Raw genomic sequence first — 25,308 nt, 5'->3', positions numbered from 1 at the left:
CTAGTTTCAACTAGACGAGATATCATGTCCACACGCAATTGCAGTATTGAAGAGCAAGAACATTACAGACATGCACCCATACTGTTCTGATTACTACAAGCCAGATGTGTTGGCAAATACTTATCAATTGCCAATGGTTCCAATGCCAGATAAGAAAGATTAGTCTATTCCGAAAGAAATTTTGAAAGAATTCGTCTTGCCACCAAGATACAAAAGGATGCCAGGAAGACCAAAGAAAGGAAGAAAAAAAATACTTTACTGAGAAGATAAGAATGAGCACAAATTATTATAGTCGTTGTGGCCATGAAGTCCACAACATAAAGACTTGTAATTTCATTCCCAAAGAGAAATGATGTTTTGTTATGCCAGGATACATTCTATTTGGATCATGTACTTACATCTACATAGTTTTTTTTACAGTGTGGGTTGTATTTGATACATATATCAATTAACCAAAATAGTAATTGAATATCAATAATTGATACATGGATGGTTGGTAATTATTTTCATTGTAAATTACTTGGTATTGATAGTAATTTCAAATCTGATACATGAGAATAGCGGATACATAAACATTCGGCGTATTAAGTGTTGATACTTTAAAGATTGTTGTATTAGTTTTCAACTGAATTGTGGTTGATACATAACATGTTGTATTGATATAGGTTGTAGATGTATCAAGAGCTGTAAAGCTTGAAACATGATAATTTGGTACATAAATGTGGATGTATCAGAAGCATTATAGCTTGATACATGAGAATCTGATACATAAAGTAGATGTATCAAGAGCTGTAAAGCTTGATACATGATAAACTGGTACATAAATGTAGATGTATTAGAATCATTATATCTTCATACATAAGAATTTGAAACATAATCTAGATGTATCAAAAGCTCTAAAGCTTGATACATGAGATATTGATACATAAATGTAGATGTATCAGAATCTGTAAAGCTTGATACATTGCAATCTGATGCATAAATAATGTATCAAAAGCTATAAAGATTGATACATGATATTCTGATACATAAATGTAGATGTATCAGAATCATTAAATCTTGATACATTACAATCTGATACATAAAGTAGATGTATCAAAAGTTGTAAAGATTGATACATGATATTCTGATAAATAAATGTAGATGTATCAGAATTATTAAATCTTGATACATTATAATCTGTTATATAAAGTATATGTATCAGAAGTTGTAAAGATTGATACATGATATTCTGATATATAAATGTAGATGTATCAGAATCATTAAATCTTGATACATTACAATCTGATACATAAAGTAGATGTATCGGAAACAATCAAGTTTGATACATGAAAATATGATACAAAAATAAGATGTATCATAAGTATTAAAGATTGATAAATGAAAACCTGATAAATAAATAAGAAGTCTCAGAAGCATTCAAGTTTGATAAATCAGAATATGATACATAAATATGAGAAAAACTTAAAAGTCTGCTAAATTGTTGAATAGCCAAAAAAAATATTTACTATTGGTGCAAAAACATAAGTGTACATTCTACTACTATAAAATTAAAAAAAAAAATTACTCGACGTCCATTGGTTCTCCTTGACCAGGGGATATAAAATCTCTCTTAGATTTTTTTGAATCGTCATTGTCGCTAACATAACCATTCTTGGCCTTCCGATAACCATAATTCCACAATAGTGTGGCATATCTTGAATGGAAGAATTCGGCATATAGTCCAGTAGTTGAAATAGAAATTCCATCACTAAGATATTCAGCAAAAATAGTCATGAAAACACCACAATCCCTGCAAAAAAAATGAATACGCAACTTTAAAAAAATTTAAATTTGACACAACAATGATTTAAATATGCATATTTGTTAATACTCACAAGCTATGCTTATAGCTTGATAAATGAGAATCTGATACATAAACAAGATGTATCAGGAACATTAAAGTTTGATACATGAGAATGCGATACAAAAACATGATGTATCAGAAACATTAAAGCTTGATATATAAGAATCTGATACATAAACTAGATGAATCAGGAATCAGTAAATCTTCAGAAAAATAATATTTAAAAAAAATATATATAAACAGAATGTATCAGATTCTCATGTAAGCTTGATAGATGAGAACCCGATACATAAATAAGATGTATCAGAAGTAGTAAATCCTAATACATGAGCATTTGATACAAAAACTCGATGTATCAGAATCATTAAAGGTTGATACATATGAATCTGATACATAAAATTATATGTATCAGAAGCAGTAAATCTTCATAAAAACGATATTAAAAAAAACATCTTAGATGAACTCATACCTTTGGAAGATTAGGGCATGTTGAAACCTCTTCAATCTTCTTGTCGGCTTCTTTGGGTGAATGTTGAACTTGAGATTTCGACTTCAATTTCTCACGTAGCTTATCCATCACTGATGGATCGTTACGACGTTTGGATCTAACTTCATCCGGTGAAACAAGAATTTCTTAATTTTTATTCAACTGAGTGAGACCAACACTAAAAGATGGAGCGGATTCCATGTGTATCAGTGAACAATATGAGTAAAAAAAATAAATTACAGAAGAAAACAGAGGAAATCGAAGGAGGTGAGAATGAAGTGAGATACCAGTAAAGGAAAAACTTGAATATACCATTCTTAGAAGCTTGAAATTGAGTAATAGATGGACTGAAATTGGAAAAAAGAAACTGCCGACGACGAGGCTGAAGAATAGGCGTGAATTTAGGATAACTGATATAAGGTAAAAGTGATGTATCAGTGAAAGAGTGAGAGAGTTTAAAAAAAATAGGAATTTTTGATATTTTTTCAACTAGTTGGGAATATTAGCAAATATGGTAATATAACATGTGTAAATGGGTAATTTTTCCTATAAAGTATTCCAAGGATCTTAAGTAGCAAATTGTAAGGTATTAGGTATCTTTCCTTTCGTATGATTTCAATTTTTTTATTGGATACTTAATCTTTGTATTTCTTGAGTCACATCTTGATCAACTTCTTTTCATTTGTCTGATCTATAGATTTTCTTTGAACTAGCTTAACTTAATTTGTTCTACACTACTATAAAATAGTGAGATGAATCTCTATGTTTATCATCTTTCCTCCTTTCTTGATTCATCACCTTTTAAACAATAAGTATCTACATAAATTTTGTCAAAGTCCTACGAGAGTATGCAAGCTATGTTCTAAAATTAAAGTTTTAGATATCGTATTGTAGTGATACCGATATGATAGGATGGATTCAAAAATACTAATTTTGAGTATACAAAATAAAATAACCAAAATAATGATATAATATAAATTTATAAAATAATTGATCGAATCATACCGTTGACATCAAGATAGCAAAATTGCTACCAGACTCTGGGCAAAAGGTCCTTTCAAATACTAAGTGGATTTTAAAAGAGTTTGTTTTGAACTTGAATGTTGTGTTTAAGATAAACGAAACTTTAAAAAATGAAGAAGATAGTTTCATTGTGAAATTTGAAAAAATATATTTTTATTTTTAAAATGAAAAATAATATTTTAAAATTAAAATTTTGTTTGATCATGAATATAAATTAAAATTTTATAATTAACCATATTTTTTAGAGTTTCACTTCGAAAAAAAGTTAAAAAATTTCTTGGTCAAACGCCTAGTATTAGGGGAAGCCACTTTCATTTTCCATCATATCGACCGATAGTGATCGCAATGAAATAAAATTTCAATATATCGAAAGAAGTGACTTTTTGTTGGTAAGTTATAGGCATGGATTTTAAAATGATATGGATTAATTCTTGTCCAATCAAATAATAAATATTTTAATATAAAATATTGCAAGAAAAGTCAGCAAAGTATAGGAAATATTACTTAATGCACTCCAAATAAACAAAGAAATAAAAAGTTTTTTTTTGTGTGTGTTAATTGAGATATGAGAACTGAGAAGCCCTTTGATTTTTTATTTTTATTTTTAAAAAAACAAGGATGTCTTACTTGAGCTCAACTAAGACCAAATAATTGTACTTCGTGCCAGCATAACTGCCATATCAAATCCACGCATAGATTTGGTTTGTTTTATGTTGATTTATAATTTTAATTTATTTAGATTTTAATTTGATGTTCGATATTCGTAATAAAGTACAAGTTAAATTTTAATTCGCATCAAAAAATCTCACGTAAAGACATAAATTGCTTATTAGTAAAAGTGATTTCATCCCCAAAATTTTAATTCGAGACTTTTAAATGAGAAGATTTACTCAACACTCCTTGTTGGTTAATCTTTTATTTTCCCTTTGGATAAAGAAGGAAAGTGAAAAAGAAAATTATCCTACTTTTTACCTTTTTAGTGGCAAAGAATTGATTAGTTTAAAATAAGCAGCAAAGGAAATTAGAATTATTGCATTTTTTACTTTTTTGATTCTTATTTAGCACTTAAATCCTTTGTTAAGCAAGTAGTTAATCATCAGAATTCTTTTTCTTGAGAGCCAAGAATATTGCTGTGGTGGAGCTTGTTAGGATTAATCAACTCATGAAATCAACATTTAATTGATGAATCATTCCAGAAGGGGAAATTTAATTATGACAAAGTTTACTTGTCTGATGGGAAGATTATAGTGAATAAATCTTGTAATTTAGAAAATGAAAAAAGTACATAGATAATAAAAGTTGTCATTTTTTTGTTTTTGTTTTGTTTTTTTAATAATAAAAGAGAGTTATGTATAATAGAGAGATTAAGTCGTCAATACATTACTATAATAGCGTCATTTATGACACAAAGGTTTCCAAAGCAAGACAGATTATTACCCTTGATCTCGATTTATGTGACATTATTTTTATTTTAATTTATTCTAAAAAAATTATATTTTTATGATTAAAAATAGATTAATTTAATAAAAGAAAAAATATAAAGTCAATATTGAAGTTGTCTCAAATTTTTAAAAAGACACCTTAACTTTGCGAGCGTCCCATTACCCCCACAAGTATTAAATATCTTTGTAAAAGGATCATTTTGACCCATTTTCACTTCAGGCAAGACATGCGTGATGCTCACGATAGTTTCAACCCCACGATTCATTTCAAAAAGAGAAAACTCTTTCTTTTCTTTTGTTTTTCATGACTCTTTGTTTTCTTGGTCAAACGATTTTAAAAAGAGATCATCTGCTTCCTTTTTGACGTTTCTTGATCAAAATTCTTGAAGGAATAGCTGAGTAAACAAGGAATTGAAAGTTAACATGTCAGGATTTTCTTACATTATTCGATAAAGATCATAACTTTTTTTTTCTATTGTTAGGGTTTTAGGGATTATTATAGTGTAAAAAGTGTTAGAATCGACGTATTATTGTTGCTAGTGATAGTATTTTATAGTGTTAGAATCGACTTATTATAGCCATTTTCCCTCAAAACCCAATCACAAAAATATCTTGATTCCTCAAAATTAAATGAAACTAAGAAGAAATTGAACCTTGAACAATTTCAAATAAACTTTTTCGACTGCAAATTAAAAGAGAAAACTAATTCCTACCTTATTGGGATTGAGCTTGTTTTTGGGAAAGATAATGAATTAATCAGAGAGAGTACCAACGACTCTTTTGAGCTTGTTTTGGGGAAGATGATGAATTTTGAATGAAATAAATAATTAATAAAGAAACCACTGACACGTGCCACTTTTTAATTGGATTTTAGCGACAATAACAGACTTTCACATGCGTGTTGTATGTGTTCACAAACCAGGTGAGAAAATGAGTCAAAAATAGTCCTTTTCCATAGTATTCAATACTTTTGTGAGGTAATAGGACACTCGCAAAGTTAAGATGTCTTTATGAGAATTCGGGATAACTTCAGTGATTTTATGTCTTTTCTCATTTAATAATTTATCTTTTATTCTTAATTATCCATGTCGCTTTATTTAATTTTATTTTAATTAAATATCAAAGTAAGAATAATTAAGGCTGCATATATATCATTTTTTTTAGATAAATGTCAAAAACACACCTAAACTATCTTTTTTTTTAGTTTCATACCTAAACTATTAGAAGTGTGAGTTTCATACATAAACTATCACTTATTAGTTTGAGAAACACACCTCAGTAGTGTGTGTAATACACACTCTCTACTCACTCTATTTTTTGAAAAAAACCTTCCACATGGACAAAATATTCTATATTGACAAAAAATAAATAAACTATTAATATTAGTTAAAATTTAAAGACTAAAGAATTTCTATCCGAAAAAAAATTTATTTATTATAAACTAAATTACTTTTTAAAAAAAGAATTTTGTTTTTTTTAAAAATAAAATTTAAAATATTTTGCTCATGCACACCACCACCTCCCCCTCCCCAACAATCCTCGTCCTTTTATTGTTTAAATTTTTTAAAATTTCTTTTATAAAATATTTTTTTAAATATTCATACATCACCCCCTCTCCCACTTTTTCCGAAAAAGGTTATTATTATTATTATTATTTTTTAAAAAAATAAAATAAAACTATACCCAGCCCATCTAAGAAGGAGAGCCTTGGAGTAACTGGTAAAGTTGCTGCCATGTGACCAGGAGGTCACGGGTTCAAGCCTTGGAAACAGCCTCTGGCAGAAATACAAGGTAAGGCTGCGTACAATAGACCCTTGTGGTCGGGCCCTTCCCCGGACCCTGCGCATAGCGGGAGCTTAAGTGCACCGGGCTGCCCTTTTTACCCAGCCCATCTAACCTCCGCTCTTATATATTTTTTGTATATATATATTTTTTGTTTTATGTTAGATATGTACATATATTTTTAGAAAAATATTTTTTTCTACTTTCGTACCTAATATAACAGAAATAAAAATTTTATTATAAGAAAAGTCTTGCGGCAAGTAAAAAATATTTTTCTAAAATTATATTTATATATTTAACACAAAACGAGAAAAAAATTTGAAAGCGGAGTGTTAGGTGGGGCGGGGTATATTATTATTTTTTAAAAAAATCTAAATTATTATTTGGAGGGGGGATATGGAGTAATAATTTTTTTTAAACTTTTATAAAGAAATTTAATAAATAAAAATAAAACTAGAAAGTTAGGGTGGGGTGGGGTGGGGTGGGGTGGGGGGATATGGTGAGAGAAAGTAGTGGAGTGGGGTAAGAAAAATATTTTATATTTTATTTTATAATTTCTTTGGGTTGGAGACAATAATACTTTAATCTTTAATTTCAACTAATTCTAATAATTTATTTAATTTTTGTTAAGGTGAAATATTTTGTCCATGTGGAATGTGATGTGACGATTTTTTTAAATGAAAGAGAGAGTGTAGTACACACATCATGATGAGAGTGAAATAAAAGAGAGATGTGAGTTTCTCAAACTTATAAGTTATAGTTTAGGTGTGAAACTCACATCCCAACAATTTAGGTATGATACTTAAAAAAAAGGAATAGTTCAGATGTGTTTTTGACACTTTTTTTTTCAATCTTAGTTTTGAACTAATATCGGGTATATTGTTGTTTGATTATGCAAGTAAAAAAAAGGTATTAAAATCATCTACTCATATAAGAAGCCAACAAATTAAAATAATTACCATAAAAGTAAATAACACAATTATTCTTTAATTCTTTAGATTTTATTCGAAGTTGAGAGGTCTCTTGTTCCTTTTCTTTTTAGTCCACATATTTGGGAAGCAGATCATGGGTACTTCTTTACCAACATATTAAAGTGAAAATTTATATCAAAGCGTATGTTCAAAACATGTATCTTACATTTAGGGCGAAATTCATCGGTGACCCCTAAAGTTGACATCAACTTTCACTTAGACACCTAAATCAGGAAATGTTCATTTTAAACATCTCATGTAGGGGTCCGCTGTGTCATGTTGACACTTTTTACACAATTGACACTTCGCGTGTTTTGTACCTATTTGAGGCGTGTAGAAGCTCTTTTTTTAATATGATGTGGCATCACACTTGGCCTATAACGGTAATATCTCTCTCATCTATGTATTTATACCCTTTCTTCTTCAATTTTGCCCTAAATTAGCTTCTTTCTCTGATTTGAAAAATCAAATCAGTTTTCTCTTTTTCATGTCGAGCTTCTCCAACACTTTCATGTCGAGCTTCTCCAACTCTTTCATGTGCTCTTTAAATGAATGTCGATATTGTAAATGTGGTAATAAAGCACTATTAAAGACTTCTTGGACCCAACTAAATCCAGATCGTAGATTTTTTACTTGTAAAATTTCAAAGGTAAAGTAATTCTTTATTTTTCTTAAAGTTAATTAAATAGTTAATTGTGGGCTTCTAATTTTTTTCTGATTGATTTTGTAGATAATGGGTGGCTGTGATTATTTTTGTTGGTATGAAGATTGACACCCTCCTCAAGCAAATAAGGTGATCTGGGGTTTGTTGAAGAAAGTCAAGGATTTTGATGAAAAAATAAATCGAGCAAGAAATCTATTTATTGTTGGTGTCATCGCTACTGGGTTGGTAATGTTTGGAATACGGACATTGAAGCCTAATTGTTAGAATGTGTTGTGTTGTGTTGTTCAAGTATAGGTGGTGGTCTATCATTAGATATAGGTGGTGGTCTAGTATTATTTTGATGTTGTTGTTGCTGTAAAGTTGTTTATGTAATGAAATGAAACGAAACGAAACAAAATGAAACTAAACTTTATGTTTTGGATGAAACGAAACTTCATGTTGTTGTTGTTGCTGTAAATTTCTAGCTAGGCCACATTTGTATGTATTTTGATGTTATTGTTGTATACAATTCACAACTTTGTTGTCACTCAAAATATAAACAAAAATGTTCTAAAAACACAGCAACATTCGTGACAATTCAATACCAAAAATATTTAATAATATCACAATGTAACTCAAAAACATGCTCTACAATGAGCTCAAAGTTAGCATTATGCTAAATACCAAGATCAGTAGATCAGTTTAATAAGGCTACAACCCTCAAAAAAATTTAATAGTGCCAGAATAAAGCAAAAATAATAATTGTTTGGTGATTACATTACATAGCAAAAAGTATTCAAAGCTGGTGCTGCTGTTACTTCTTCTTTTTGTTTGCCATTTGCTGGAAATGGGAGGAGTAACAAGATCTCTGTTTTTCCATCTCAAGCCTCTAGGCTTAAAATCAAGGTCTATGCATGTTGAACTTGCATCCTTAAAATTTGAACCTGTTGGTAAAATTCTTTAACTTGAAGTCCCTGGCTGTTTTAACAAAAAAATAGAAATCAAAATTAGTAAGTAAGCTGCACTTGTGAAGATTAGTATGTAACCAAAGGAGAAAACAACATACATTGAGTATTTGAGTTCCACTTGCACTTGTGAAGATATCAAATCCAACACTACTTGATCCACTATTAGTTGGCTTCTTTGGCCCCCCTCTTGCAGAATCTTCTCCAATTGCAACTCCTTCTCTCTTTTGTCCAATAATCTCTTTTCTCCTCGGAGGTAGTTGACTTGTAATTCCTCCTGTAACAAGAATACTTATATCCACATATGATAGTGGTTGGCTTGAGCTTGCAGATTCATTCACCCTCTTAACTCTACTTGTATCAGCAATAACTGTTATTGAAGAAGCATGCTTGCTTGATGTTGTTGATGCAGGTTGATTGAATATTGTTGGTTCAGGTTGGCTGGAGCCTTTTGGTTCAGGTTGACTACTTTCTTGTGAGCTTTGACCAGTAAATTGTGAATTATAGCTAGCTGCTTTTGAACTTTGACCAGTAACCTGAATATTTAAGCACAAAATACATGTTCATTAAAAATTCAACAAGTGATTAAAAAAGACACAAGCAAGTATAAAATATGTTACCTTGTAATATCTCTTGTTATGACCTTGTTGTTTACACATGGAACAAGTCTGTTTCACCCCTTGTTTGGACATTTTCCCATACTTCTTTCTTGTTCATCTTTTCCCTTTCTTCTATTTCTTGCAGGTCTGCTAGGCATTGGTTTAGGTTCAGGAGGTTCAATTCTTGGATTATTAGTTTCAGGCCATATCTTCATATTTGGAATTGGTTGGATGAAATGACTATAAGCCTTTGAAAATGTATCCTTCTTATACCGATGCTCCATAAGAGGTTCAGGCTCCTGTTCTATGTGGCACAAAGCAAAAATAACATGTTGGTATGGAATGCCTCTCAGTTGTCAAGTTCTACAACTTTAAACCCTATCAGCCAAGTTAACTGTATGCCTATACTCCCGTTCTCCATTCTCAAACTCAACATCAACATTCCAAAGCACCTTGCATGTCCTAGACTTGTCTTTATTCTCCTCTACAATAAGTCTAGCCATAGGTACAATATCAGATATCCAGGTATTGGCAAACTTAATCATGTCCAAAGTTCTAGTTATTATCTTTCTCCCAATTTCCTCCAACATGATTATTATAGATTTGTGTCTACATGATAAGATCCATGAGTTAAAGGTCTCACACATGTTATTTTTAACTACATCACATTTGGAATGCTCTTGAAAGAATGCCCTAACCCACGATACTTTTGGATAATGCAATAAATCAGCACAAATATCCTTACCAAGTTTGCTTATTTTATGAAGCTCCTCCTTGAACTTCACTTCAAAACTTGCCTTTGAACATCTTCAGAATTATTTTCTCCTTTCCTCTCCCTTCCAAGTTTGATTTCAATTAGACCAAATATGTCTAGCACACTTTCTAACTTCAGCATTTGGTAGCAGTTCATCAACATCTGCATGAAAACCCTGCAAAAAAAATAAAATGTAATTCAATACTTAATAGATAATTTAATAGCTTTAGCAAATGTAATAGTTAATTACCTTTTTCATATCTGCCATCACAGTAAGACCCTGTCCAGTACCCAACTGCAGGTCTTCTTTCAAGTAATTGATAAAGAAACTCCAACTATGCTTAGTTTCCTTATCTACAACTGCCCAGGCTATAGGAAACATCTGATTGTTTTCATTCTTGCCAACTGCTACTAGAAGTTCACCCTTGCAAGCACCCTTTAAGAAACATCCATCAACTATTATTCTTCTACATCCTTTCTTCCACCATCTTTTCAATGCATCGAAGCACACATAGAAGTATATAAACAATTTTTTTTCTGGTGCAGTTTCTCTATCCATTCTTACCCAAACAGAACTATCAGGATTGATCTATTTTATAACCTCAGTATAATCACATAATCTTGCAAATTCTATATTCCATTCACTCATAGATTCTCTAAGAATCATAAGCGGTCCTACCCACATACAATCCTAACTTCTCCCTGCACAATTTTTGTATTTCCCAAATCTTTAAGGATGGTTGTTTAGTTATTTCATCCTTAAATTTGTTTGCTAGAAATTTACTTGTACACATTTTGTTCTTATTTGATAGAGAACACTTATGTACAGAATGGTAGTTCTTGATCAAAAAGTTATCAGAATCTCTATTAATTGCACCATAACACAACCATTTGCATTTTTCTTTGAATTTATATTTAGCCCTCACTCTATGAGCTTCATTAGGCCTTAACTTAATCTGATAATTGTATTCTACTGCATAATTTGCCAAAAACACTTTTAAATTATTTAGCATTTTCAAAAATCATTCCAAGTTCAAAAATAGCAACTTCACATTTATCAACATACCTGACTTTTTTACTCTTTCTTCTTCCTGGTTGATCAACACCCTTAACAGCTTCTAAATCTAGCACATTTGTGCTATCATCACTATCACAGTCTGAGCAATCAATATACTCTTCATCTCCTCCTAATATGCCAACATATCTATCCTTCTTATTTCTTTCAATATCTTCAAAGCCTCTATCAATACTAGCTTCACCTACTGGTATTTCTTCAAGTACTTTCTTTTTTCTCCTAGGATTAGGATTTCTTTTGTTCCTCCTTTCAGCTCTAAAGGATCTCAATTCTTCATCAACGTCTGAACCATCTTCATTAGGAATGACATTTACATCTGAGTCACTACTAGGCAGATCTGACTGAGCCTGAGCCTCATTTACATCTGAAACAACCTCAGTCGCATTCACATCTGAAACAGCCTCATTCTTCATATTTCCATCAGTATTTACATCCACAGATTCATCAATAGAGGCTGGCCATGTAAAAGACCAGCTAGAGTTGGAATTCCTCTAACTCATCAATTTCATGGACCACATAGACATGAAGGTCATCACCATCTATTAAGTCTTTCACATAGTCTAACAATTGAATATCATAATAACTTGGACAAATTCATTGTTAATTTTATTTTGACAGTAAAAATCCTTCACATTTGTGTACCCAAGGTCTTTAGTGTATGAAAGAAACTCGACAAGGCTAAAATGATCTTTATCAATGGCAATGACAAATACATCTATTTCTCCTCTGTAAGTAGGGTTAGGGTCTGCGATAACATGACCCCTATGATGAAAACATGTCAATATATAGTCGTCTATATCTCAAAAAGAAGACGTCCAACATAAGGAAATATCCAAAAAGCCCCTTACTTTATCAGTGCAATTTCCAAAAAAACCCATAGTTATAGAATGCTAATAAAGAGAGTGGAAACAACCAGAACATACACCTTCTTCAAGAATGAAACATACAAACACAAGAAGTAGTTGATAGAACCTTCGATTTCTCCAATGTCAAAAAGCCCGACAAAGTAACAATCTCCAATACTTGATTTCAACCTTTAAACCTGGAAATTGGCAACATAAACTAACATAATAGTTAGTACTAACTAAGAATTGAATGAAAATCAAGAAAGATTGAAAGTTCATATTCTTACCTAGGGTTTTGATCGGGAAACTGAAGAACAGAAAATGGGAGTTGAAAGATCAACTTTTAATTCTTTTTCTTCCTAAAAACAAATAGAATTTCTATATTTTTTTTATTTATCTTTGCATCAGTTTTTTTTAAGAAAAAAATCCAGTAAATGTCCTGTGATTTACTTTGTTTGTTGAATTTGTTAAAGTTCTGCAATTTTAATTATCAAGTAAAACAATGTTCCATTCTGTCACGGAGGAATTAATCAAAGGAACACAATTTTCAATGAACTTGAAACTTTATAGTTATTTGATTATTCTATCACAAATTATTTTTGTTCGTTGGAAAAGTTTTAGGCTCTTTTGGGAAATAAATGCAAAAACGGAAAAACACATACTATATTCACTCACTAATTTAACTACAAAAAGCAAAAAAATTACTACACGGGTATATCATGTTTAATATAATTCCTTAAGATTCAAAAAAAGAAACCAAAAATTATTGATAAGACTCGCTCACAATATATGACCGTTACACACCTCAACGTACCAAAACTCACAGATTTTAAAAAATTCATTTATGGGACCCAAACCTTTTCATCTTTCTCTAGTTTACCGTTAGCCCTCTTCTTCACCTTATCAACTTAACTCTACACCTCTAAAAAAACACTCTGAAATGGTCAATTGAATGTTTGTATCTATCAATCTTTAAGAGCTTTTGTTGACTCAACTTTCTTGATTTGTTTGTTTCTTGAAAATTCTGAAAAAAATCTTAGCTTTCTGTAATTTCTTAATTTTCAAGAATTGGGGTTGTTGAGGAATTGATTTTTTGTTCTTGAAAATTCTGAAAAAGGTCCTAGCTTTTCTGCAATTTCTAAATTTTCAAGAATTGGGGTTGTTGAGGAATTTCAAGTTTTAATCTTGACTCACTCTACTCAACTTTCTTGACTATTTTTGTTCTTGAAAATTCAAAAAGGTCTTAGCTTTTCTGCAATTTTGAGGAATTTCAAGATTATGGCAGCATTAGCACCAGGGATTTTGTTGAAGCTGTTAAATGGGATGAAATCAGGGGTGAAGCCTACTAGTGAACATAGGAGTTCACTTTTGCAGGTTACTGATATTGTTCCTGCAGATCTTGATGAGAAGAATTTATGGCCAAAGCATGGATTTTTCATCAAGGTTTCTGATTCTTCGCATTCCATTTATGTAAGTCTTCCATATGAGCAAGATGATTTGGTTTTAAGCAATAAAATGCAGCTAGGACAGTTCATTTATGTCGATAGATTAGAGCCCGGTTCGCCTGTTCCTGTTGTTAAAGGTGCTAAGCCTCTTCCTGGGAGGCACCCACTTGTGGGAACTCCAGAACCATTAATGGGGTTGAGAGAAAAGGGGGAGAAAGTTGAACATAAATTCAATCAGAATCATCAGTCAGCTCCAAGAAGGGGTTCTTGGGGAATAGGCCAAAATGGGGCAGAAATTGTTGCTTCATCTCCTCAAGTTTTGAAGCCAGTTCCTATTGATTTCGATCAATGTACACCGATAAAAGAGAAGTCTACTGCTGTCAAATTTGCACGAATTATTCCAATGTCACCTCTTATTCGGGGAAAATTCTCTAAAGATGGAGGAGCTAGTGGTGGGGTGGTAAGGTCATCAGCCGGTGGCGCATTGTTGTCTAAATTGATGGAGGCTAAGGGGGAAAGTCCTTCTATGGTGAGAAAAAGTTGTGCTACCCCTAGCATGATGAAATTTCCGAGGAGCAGAAGTGTAACAGAACGCGATCGAGAACAAAGAATTGTCAATTCACCTTTAAACTCTGCTGTAGGTACATTTTTCCCTTCATGTATAGTTCAATATGTTATAAGGCCCCTATTGACATGTTTCAATTTTGGTTCTTCTTTTAATGTGTAGACACAGGAAAAGAAAAGTTCAACTCCACCACCAAGTTTGAGGAGTGCAAGGATGGCAGCTTCACCAACAGTAGGCAGAGATTCTCAGAGACTTCCCAATTCGAAAAAGTCTTCTCAAGAACAGCAACAATCTCAGCCTATTGATTCTTTACCTCATGACAACACCAGTCTGACTGTAAATTTGCCTGGAAAACTTAGTATCTTGGGAAAGGTAACATCTTTGTCGCGTTTGTTTGTTTTGTTTAATATATGGACAATTCTTGCCTTTTGTTAGAACATTAGTCTTAAGCTAAAATATCCGTTTGTGATGTTCATTAGGAAGCTGTACAACAAAGGGAAAATGCACAGAAAATTGCTCTTCAAGCACTAAGGGATGCATCAGCTACAGAAAATCTTGTCCGGTCTCTTAAGTATGGAACTTTTGATTATTTGTGTTATTTTGTTGTATTTTCTTTGCTGACCTGAATTTGATTTCTATATATCACTATGGCTTTGAAGGATGTTTTCGAACTTGAGTAGAGCTGCGAAATCAGATGCACCAGCAGCCTGTTTTGATCAATTTCTTGAGTTTCATGAACAGCTTGTGCAAGCTGTGGCAGAAATGGTATCCATTCAAGCAGCAACAGCTTCAAACGAAGCGTCACAAACTCCAAATGCTGAACCAGAGAATGGTGGTGCCCCTATTCTACACGAAATAATGCAGAATTCACTGGAAGAATCACGAGACAGTGAATCGAATGCATCAAAGAGGAGAGCTGCACTTTACAAATCCATTGCAGTCTTTCCTGAAAGGAGTGATCAAAAGTCAATTCTTGGAAAGCATTTGAGATCAACATCAAAGGCAATAAAAGGAGCATCAAATACTACTAACATAAATGAGAATGACGAGAACAAGAAACCAGCTTCTTCTTGGATAAGCAGCAGCATTTCCAATACAATCAAATTGGGAAAGCAGATTGAGAGTGAATCAGGAAGTTGGTTTATGGATTTTCTTGAAAAAGCCCTGGAGAAAGGGCTGAAAAAGGCTAAAGGAAAAGCAGCATCAGATTCTTCAAGCAAAGTCCCTCAGTCACTCTTACTTAAAGTGATCAATTGGGTAGAGGTGGAACAGTTTGATTCTAATAAACGCGCTATTCATCCTAAAGCAGGACAAATTGCCAGAAAGTTGAGGATCAAGGTGAAGAATCCTTAAGAAAAGAATGATTGTTTAAGAATCTGAAATTTATTGTATTTGTATCAAACATTCTTTGATAAGTTTGTGGAGACTTGTTTTATTTTTGTGTTTACTTTCTACCCCTTTCTGTCATTTGGTACTCTATTCACAAAAATTATTGCTATAGAAATCTGTAATATGTAATACTGTCCTACTGTTCAGATTCATGCTTCTATTGTTTGTCGCATGAATTTCAAGAGATTATACGACTTTATGACAACTTTTTTTTACGCGATTTTAAGCCTACCTCATCCTTATAAGTCACATTTGAAGGTTTCAAATGATATAAGGATACAACTTTAAGCAATCTTTTCTCATTAAATTGTCTTTAGGACAAAGGCAGAGGGGGTCTCCAATGCTAAAAAAGAATCTACATTTCCCAGGGTGTCAAATATTTGAAGCAAATTAAAAGCTTCATTTAGACCATAAATCCACCTAAGACACCTAACTAATCGGAAGTTCGGAACCATCAACATGAATATTTTTGCTTGTATTGAGTGCCGCATAAATTTCATGAGATTAAATTGTATGTCTTTGGTAATATCCTTTGTTTCACATGATTTTAAGTCAATTTCATTCTATAAAGACAATCAAGTGTCATAATCCTTCTGTCTCATTTTATATGACATTCTTTTCTTTTTGGTTCGTTCAAAAAAAAAGTCAACTTACTATAACTAAAAACAATTTAAGCACGTGGCATTTATCCAACCATATTCGTAAACATTGTCAAAAAGAAAGAAAATTCTATAAAAAAATGCGCTTATCGGGAGTCGAACCAGGGTCTATTGCTTATACCTTGTAAATATTCCACTCCTTAAGACTGGTTTCAGTGAACAAAATCTGTGTAGCGGCTGGAGATTTGACTGGTGTGTGTGTGTGAGAGAGAGGATGAGGCGAATTCGTTTTTCCGGCGGCGGCAGCTGTGCTCTGCTTGGAACAACTTTTCCCTTCTCAAATCACACAAATTTTCCATTAAAACCCAAATCTTTTCTAAAGCTGCTTCCTTCAAGAACACCCCTCATCTTCACCACTCCCCATTATCGTTTGGTTACAGCAGCTCAACATTCTTCTACCTCTCACGTTCTCCCAACACCCCAAACTAAACCTTCTGGTAAGTACCCTTTATGTTTATCTGCCCAGAGTTTCTTCTCCCCGTTGTTCTTGATTCTGTTTTGTTTGATTGTGTATTGTAGGAGGTGATGGCCGAAATGGGTGTCCACTGAAGGACTCAAAAGTCGTTTTGAAAGGGATGAGATATACTGATCTTGAGGTATGTGTATTTCAATTGTTGGTTGTGTTTGTCTTAGTTAGACTAGTTTAAATTTGAGTAAAGTAGAAATCTTGATACTGATAAAAGGTTCAGTATTGTTTTTTGTGTTTTTGAGATTAAGCTCATTCACTTGGTAAAGTGTATTTCGGTTGGTCCTGCAGTATATTTTGGTTAACCGGGTTGATATTTGAGTTGCAATCTTGATAATGAATTAGTGATTTAGTTTTGTTTGCTGGTTAAGGATTTAAACTTGGTTTGTTTCTTGAGATTAAGGCTAATTATATGTTGTCATGAGGCTTTGGTTAGCCCAACTACTATAGGCTAGTTACTTCTGGCTTCTGTAATGTCCCTTCCACTTTGGTGTAGTTTTTGTTGTTAAATTTGACAAGATTATAGGTGACATCACTAGTATGCAAATATCAAGCTTCAACTTGAGAAACCATTTAATGGTTGCCAAAATTTCTACTACAAAAGTATAAATTTAATACCTTGACATTTCATGCCAATGAGGAATTATCTTCCTTCCAAATATTCACAATAGTTCACCTAGAATCTTGTCAAATTTAACATTTGTTTGTATTGGTACTGAATGAACATATCAAACAAAGTGAGTGGTATAATGCCTTCTCCAGCCTGAGAGGCAAGCTAGCCTCAGCAAAGCAAATCGGACATAAGCAAAGACGTGTTTGATGGCATGCGAATTTGGGTTGTTCCTGTTTTGTATTATAAACTTTGTTGAAATTTGAGGAAAGCTGCAATCTTGATAGGATTTAGTCCTTTTTTGTTTTTATTGCATAAAGATTCAAAGTTGTTTCGGATCCATGAGATTAAGATTTGTCTCATGGTATTCGTACTTTGATTGTTCCTTCCCTGTATTTTAGGTTAGCCTTGCAGACTTTTGAGGAAAGTTCCAAGATTGAGAATGGTTTATCTTGTTCTTGGCTTAAACTATAATCTTGTGCTGGAATTTGAGATCAATTTTGATATTTGTGTTTGATTTTATTGTTTAATGGTCAACCATAGTTATTTAAAGTCGCTCTGCTTTCTTGTTTAACAGAAATGGGTTCAGTCACATGGTTATAGGCCTGCTCAGGCTCTGATGTTATGGAAACGTCTGTATGGGGATAATATTTGGGCGCAATGCAGTGAGGAATTAGAAGGTTTATTTTGCTTTTCCGTACATATACTCTTGCTGTCAAAGTTTCTGTGTCGAAATTGTTGATGGAGTTTATTGCTTATGGAAAGAAAAGGGTTCTGAATTTTTGTTTGGATCTTCTTTTATGTGCACTTTGCAGAGTTTATCTATAAGTATTTAGATAATTGATGGTAGTTACAGCTTACTGATCATCAATGATATATTATTTTTCCAGGTTTGAATAAAGATTTCAGGAAAATGTTGGGTGAACATGCTGAATTTAAGACGTTAAACTTGAAAGAAATTCTGACAGCTTCTGATGGAACTAAAAAGGTACATAGCTTGTGCAATATATAGAATTTCAGTTATTGCCATATTTTATAGTTTCAGTGGTGCCCTCTATTTTGTTTTGATTCATCACTTAATAAATAGCACTCACAGGATCTTACAGATGTTATTCCAGTTGGAAGATGGTCTGGTAATAGAAACTGTTCTGATACCTTGTGAGCGGGGCAGGAATACTGTCTGCATATCTAGTCAAGTAGGTTGTGCCATGAATTGCCAGTTTTGCTACACTGGCAGGTAAGTTCTAGCAGCTTTTTAGCCTTCTGGTTGTTTTTCCAATTTACAGCTCCTGAATTGGCTCCCTTTGTTTAAGTACATGAATCTACTTTGCAGAATGGGTCTGAAGAGAAACTTATCCACTTCTGAGATAGTTGAGCAGGCTGTTTTAGCTCGACGGTTGTTAGCCAGTGAAGTTGGGCCAATTAGCAATGTTGTATTTATGGTATGTCTATTGTTGAAGTGATTTCCTGGACTGAACACATAATTTATTTTTCTATACATACATACCTCCCAAAATTTTAACAATATTACCATTTATTAACTTCTGGTGTGCTGAACACCTTCACTTGATGCAATGTGACCACCTTGCTAATATTGCTGATTCAGCGGTTGAAAACACTAAATTATTCTACGCGGAGCAGGTTGAAGTCTTCGCGGTTTATGCGGGTTTGTCCCGCAGCCGCACTGCTTGCCATTCCTATTGCTGAAGTCTATCTTCCTTATGACCTTCTCTTAGGGCCATTATTCATGTTGCTCCCTGTTGTTTAATTAAGCATCATGGTTGACTGGATCTAGCCCTTCTCTGCAACACTATATAGCTATATATATTATAAAACCCTGCCTGAGATTTTGGCTGTATGTTAATGAGGAATTAGAACAAAGACCTTTTGTCCCTTCTTCCTTATTTTTTTCTGTTATCATAAGCAATCAGTATTTGCTATTAGCAAATCTTGATTGAATAACTGACTCCAGGGAATGGGAGAACCACTTCACAACATTGAGAATGTCTTAAAAGCTGCAGACATATTGGTAGATGAACAAGGGCTTCATTTTAGTCCTCGAAAGGTCACCGTTTCTACAAGTGGGCTTGTGCCCCAACTTAAGCGATTTCTTCGTGAGTCCAATTGTGCTTTGGCAGTCAGTTTGAATGCTACAACTGATGAGGTATTTCCCTTAAGCAACTCAATTCTTGGGATGAAAATGGAGAAACAAATAGTTTTATATCTTGATTCACACTAATGCAGGTCAGAAGTTGGATCATGCCAATTAACCGCAAATTTAACTTGAACTTGCTTCTTGGAACACTAAGAGAGGAGCTTCAATCAAAACATAAGTACAAAGTTCTGTTTGAGTATGTAATGCTTGCTGGAGTTAATGATAGGTATATACCTTGTTTTTTTCTTCAAGAGTATTTATTTTAGTCCCCAGTGTATTTCTTGAACATAAATAGTCCTATATCTGTGTATAAAAAGGTCACTTTTGGTCCCACATCAAATAGAACACACTTAAACTAACTGAAATATGAAAGAACATAACAGATCCCAGGTGAACTAAACAAATAGACAAAAGACGAATAGCCTACTCATCTTCAAGCTTTCTACTGAGACATGCTCTAGTTTCTGCTATTAGTTTGGTGTCAAATTCAGTCTTCCAAATACTCGCCATTGTTGTTTCTTTGGTTACATCAGGAGGAATTCATTTCCCCACAAAATTCAAACTGAAAATCCATCTAAAGTTAAGGCTCCCAAATATATCAACATACCCAGAATTCGAATGCTTTTATATCCGACTTTGACTAAAGATAAGCTGCCAGACACACAATATCAATGGAAAGAAAATGCTTGTAGAATAATATGGGGAGATAGCTGTGAGTGGGTAGTTTCATACTAAATGATGCTTTCTTCTCTCTCTCCTCTTTGATTTTTTGTACCTTAATGATTATTTTGGCAAATGAGTGAAAATATGTAGGGAAATGATGGAGTTCTGATTTCAGAGTTGGAAAAGGGAGTTGTTTTTGTGGAGTTCCCAGAGAATTTTACATATGAAGAAGTGACTCAAAGAAATTAGAGAGAGAGAGAGAGAGAGAGAGAGAGAGAGAGAGAGAGAGAGAGAGAAGATAGGGGGCCTTATGTTTTTGTCAAGGGTTTCTCATGTTCTCTTTTCAAATGGGCAAACCTGCAAGATGACTGATATATTCATCGTTTTGCTATTCAGCACCCTTCCGTTAATATGATGAGTGTGCTGTGAGTTTGGAGTTACCCTCTTTTGCAAAGATAAAGGACTATTTGTGTCCATGGCTTATAAATAAGGATCAAAATACACCGACAATCATACATAAGGACTATTTGGGGATTTTCTCATTTCTACAATTTGCCTTTTTTGAAAAGCTATGCCATTGTTATAAATTTATCCATAATTTTCAGTCTACAAAATGCCTACACTGGAGAGAGGAAGGGTAATGGCTCTGTGGTTGGTGGAGTTAATAGGTGACATAGCAGTTAAATTGTCCTTATTACCTTCTAAGTCGAAAGCAACCACCAAAAGACACACTAAAAGTGTAATTTTGCTTTCTCTGCTGATGTGAAAGTTTCTCAAGGTTGCATTAACTATTCTACTCTTGCAATTACTTCTAATCCTTTCAACTTTTCTACCATGTGTTGTACCAATATGTTTTGTGCAAGATAATGTTGTCATTCTTGTGCAATACAATTATGTCTAGAAAGAGCATTACTCATGTGTTCATTTTTTTTTTTTAAAAGAGCATAACTGGTGTTTCTAGACATCCAGAAATGCATTCTTGATGAAACTAATAAGAGTAGAAACAAGATAATTAGTTAAGAAAAGATGGAAGATTTATAGAGAACTGTAACAACAACATACCAGTGTAATCCCATTGGTGGGTCTTGGGCTAAGTTGCGCGGACTCTTCGTTTTTGCTGCCGCACCCGTGTCGACACGAGACGGGTGCGGGTGTGGGATACGTGTGAGATTAAGTCAACCCACATCAGATACTTTGATCAAGATACTTTTCCTCTTGGTCGATATTCATTGCTTCATGTTTCAAGCCAAACAGAGAGATGCTAAAGGAGAGTTGGTGGAAGGTCTTGAATGACTTTCTTTTCTTTTCTGAGGGGAAGAATATCTTTATCTTTGTAACTGTATTTTTATAATATTAAATATTTTTAACTGAATCCCCGCACCCGTATCCATACTCGGATTCGTATCCCCGAATCTTAAAATTTAGATTTTGCCAAAGCCGAATCCGACTCTCAGATTTGCATCTGTCTCGGACACCTGCACCCGAGTCCGAGCAATTTAGTTCTTGGGAGAGTAAGATGTATGTAGACCTTACCCCCTACCTCATGGAGGTAGAGAGGTTATTTACGATAGGCCCTTAACTTCAAGAAAATCATTTCAAAATAGTTTGCAAAAGAAAATACAAAAATGAAGAAGACATGGCAAACAAAACAGAAAGCAGTACATAACATTCAGAAAAGGAACAAGAACAGGAACAACAACTAAATAATACAATAATCGAAGCATAAGAAACACAGGTGGTAATAGAAATCGAAGAATAAGAAACAACGGAAATGATGCGAATAGCCTAATACTAATGTAAGAAAGTGAAAACAGCTACGACAGTTAAGGTACTCCAAACTACCACCGGGCCTATCCCACCGACAACCGTCGACTACCTATTTTCTTCCCTAATTCGTGATCTCCATACCATCCCATATATGGTCATGTCCTCGGTAAGTTGATCACCTCCCTTAATACTTCTTTGGCCTATATCTACCTCTCCTTACGCCCACTAATTAAAACCTCTCACACCTCACTAGGACATCTACGCATCTCCTCTTCACATGTTCAAACCATCTCAGCCTCACTTACCTCATCTTGTCTACAATAGAGGCCACTTTTGACCTTGTCCTAAATATTTTCATTCCTAACCTTATCTCACCTAGAATGCCCACACATCCATATCAAAATTTTTATTTCCGCAACTTTCATCTTATATACATGAGAATTTTTAACTAACTGATACTCTACTCTATACAACATGGTCGATCTAACCACCAGTCTATAGAACTTATGTTTAAGTTTTGGTGACATCTTCTTATCACACAAGACTCGAGAGGCGAGTCTCGATTTCGTTGACCCCGCACCAATACGATGTGTAACTTCATCGTCTATCTCTCCATTTCCTTGGATTAAAGATCCAAGATACTTGAAACATCCTCTCTTAAGGATGACCTGTGTATGAAGCCTCACTTCCACGTCAAATTCATGTGTTACATCACTGAACTTGCACTCCAAGTATTCTATCTTGGTCTTGGACTTGGTCTTGGACTGTTTGTCTCTAAACCTCCAGCCTAACGTTGACTCAGCCACTAGTCTCGTCGATCAACACTATATCATCTGCAAATAACATACACCATGACATCTCGCCTTAGATATGCCGTGTCAATTCATCCATCACTAGGACAAATAAAAACGGGTCTTAGAGTTGATCTCTAGTACAACCCCATCATGATTGGGAAGTGTTTAGATTCCCCTCTCATTCTCCTTACTCGGGTCTTGGATCCATCGTTCATGTCCTTAATTGTCCTAGTGTATGCCATAGTACACCTATAAAAGAAACTATAAATATACTAATATAAATGCTGAAAAGGCCTTTTAAAGAAAATGAAGGCTTGATGTGAAAGAGTCCTGGGGTTTGGTCTAGTGGTAAGCTTGCAACGTGTGATGTGTGGGTTAGGTGCACGTCACGGGCTCGAACCCTGCCACAAACAAAGCTTAGTGTTTAAGTGGGGAAAGATAGAGGAGCAGACCCATTATCCACCGAGTTCTGAACCATGCGTCACCAGCCCTCGGGATTTCTAGGTTATGAAAAAAAAAGGCTTGATGTGTAGGGTATACAGAAATAGATATAAAATACATTGGAAATAAAAAGCATGGGCTGTGGGGTTGGACTTGCAGCATAGTTGTGCCAACTCTACCCTAGTAACCCTACATTTTGCAATTCGATGCTGCATGTTTATGTGCAAGTGTCCAATCAAACTAAACTTCCTCCAGAGCTGTTGTTACTCTCTCTTCCCAACTTGCTTGGGATTTGTAGTGTCCCAACTTGCTTGGGGTTTGTAGTGTAGTTGTTGTTTGTTGCAAATCCTTCTCTTACACTCTGCACAGTCATGTATCTATTTACCCTTGATGCCAATCAATCCAGTTCCTTCCCTGATTAATCCCTCCCTCTGGCTTCATGGAGAATGACTATGAGGATATTTGGGGATATTTTAATGTAATTTTGGATACTTGCATAACCCCCTCCCTAGATACATCCTTTCTTTTCCCCTCTAGGTATGAGTTTTCCTAGAATCAGTTGGCTTGCTCAATCAAGCAGAATATTAGCTTCTCTTTGCTTGCTATATCTTGTAGATTCTCATTGTTGATATTTTATCGCAGTGTTGAGGATGCAAAGAGATTAATCGATCTTGTCCAGGGCATTCCATGCAAGATTAACCTGATCACTTTTAACCCTCATTCTGGATCCTTCTTCAAACCGACTAAAAGAGAGAAGATAATTGAGTTCAGAAATATTCTTGCTGAAGCAGGATGTGTGGTGCTTTTTCGATGGAGTAGAGGAGACGATCAAATGGCTGCCTGTGGTCAGTTAGGTAAACCAGGTGAAATCCAAGCTCCCGTGCTTCGAGTGCCTTCTCAATTTCAAGCAGTATTGGAAGCTGCAGCATGATTCGGGTGCTATTTTCCATGCATGTTCATTCTGGTTTATTCATAACTAGTGTAATTGCCCGCGCGGACGTGAAACTTGTTTTTTTCCGAATACCATTAAAAACAAAATTTAATGGAATAAAAATGAAAAGTACAAAAAATGCTGATGTAGATAAATGAAATAAAGGCAAACATTAATCCCTATATTTAATTTAAAACATTCGTTTGCAGTATGGGAAACAAAATTTATAACGTATAATAAATGCACAAAAATAGAACTAATATACCAATAAGTTTCCTTTCTCTAACACTAAATAGTTAAAAATAAGGGAAAGAAAGGATGAATAAAAATATCCCACATGTGTGTTAGCTTCAAATCTCTTCCCGGGAGTATGGGTTTGATTTAAAAATCAAGCATATGAATCGATTTACAAAACAAAAAGGGAAAAATAAAGGCACACTACAAAAGTTATTCTCTTCTCGTGCAATAACTAAAGTAGGCCCGTTAAAATTTCTTGAAAATTCTCATGACGTTTAATTAAATATACAAAGTCTTTGAATTACATCAAGGAAAATGTCTCCATGTGTGCATAAATATTAGTTGGAACATCAAGAAGATTATCTCCATGTGCGCATAAATATTAATCCTAATCTCATATTGAGAACATAAACATGGAACAAAAATTAAAATAAATAAATTAACATAAAAAATATTGCAAGCTCATTAGTACAAAATAATTAGAGAATGAAACTTTTATTTCGATTAACAACAACAAAGGACAACTACTTTATTGCCCACCAAATTTCTTGAAAACCCTTGTGATGTTAAAACACAAAAGTAACAAAGGGTAGTTTGGGAAAAATGAGAAAAGGAAATGTAATTTGCTTTCATTATTATTTTAAAACACATTAATAATTATAATTGTAACGGAAGGATTTTTATGGATGAAAGAAAATTATCAATTATCTTTTTTATTGATGAATTTTATTAACTAAAGTTATCATTTTAATAA

General features: G+C 33.6%; 2 protein-coding genes across 2 annotated transcripts; both read left to right on the top strand.

The window, feature by feature from the left end:
* Positions 1-13,186: 13,186 nt before the first annotated feature.
* LOC129875521 (uncharacterized) lies at positions 13,187-16,051 on the top strand. The gene is made up of 4 exons (XM_055950806.1): positions 13,187-14,514; positions 14,605-14,814; positions 14,922-15,013; positions 15,102-16,051. Exons 1-4 carry the CDS (start codon positions 13,711-13,713, stop codon positions 15,793-15,795), a joined length of 1,800 nt encoding a protein of 599 aa, XP_055806781.1. The 5' UTR covers positions 13,187-13,710; the 3' UTR covers positions 15,796-16,051.
* A 594-nt stretch (positions 16,052-16,645) lies between these two features.
* On the top strand, positions 16,646-24,456 carry LOC129880334 (uncharacterized). The gene is made up of 9 exons (XM_055954324.1): positions 16,646-16,927; positions 17,010-17,086; positions 18,144-18,246; positions 18,457-18,554; positions 18,673-18,803; positions 18,900-19,008; positions 19,539-19,730; positions 19,811-19,947; positions 24,029-24,456. The coding sequence occupies exons 1-9, from the start codon at positions 16,705-16,707 to the stop codon at positions 24,315-24,317; spliced, it is 1,359 nt and encodes a 452-aa protein (XP_055810299.1). The 5' UTR covers positions 16,646-16,704; the 3' UTR covers positions 24,318-24,456.
* Positions 24,457-25,308: the final 852 nt, after the last annotated feature.

The sequence above is a fragment of the Solanum dulcamara genome, chromosome 2 (genome assembly GCF_947179165.1).
Source record: "Solanum dulcamara chromosome 2, daSolDulc1.2, whole genome shotgun sequence".
Taxonomy (NCBI): Eukaryota; Viridiplantae; Streptophyta; class Magnoliopsida; order Solanales; family Solanaceae; genus Solanum; species Solanum dulcamara.
The sequence above is the reverse complement of the archived record's forward strand: the minus strand, read 5'-3'. Positions and strand labels throughout refer to the sequence as shown.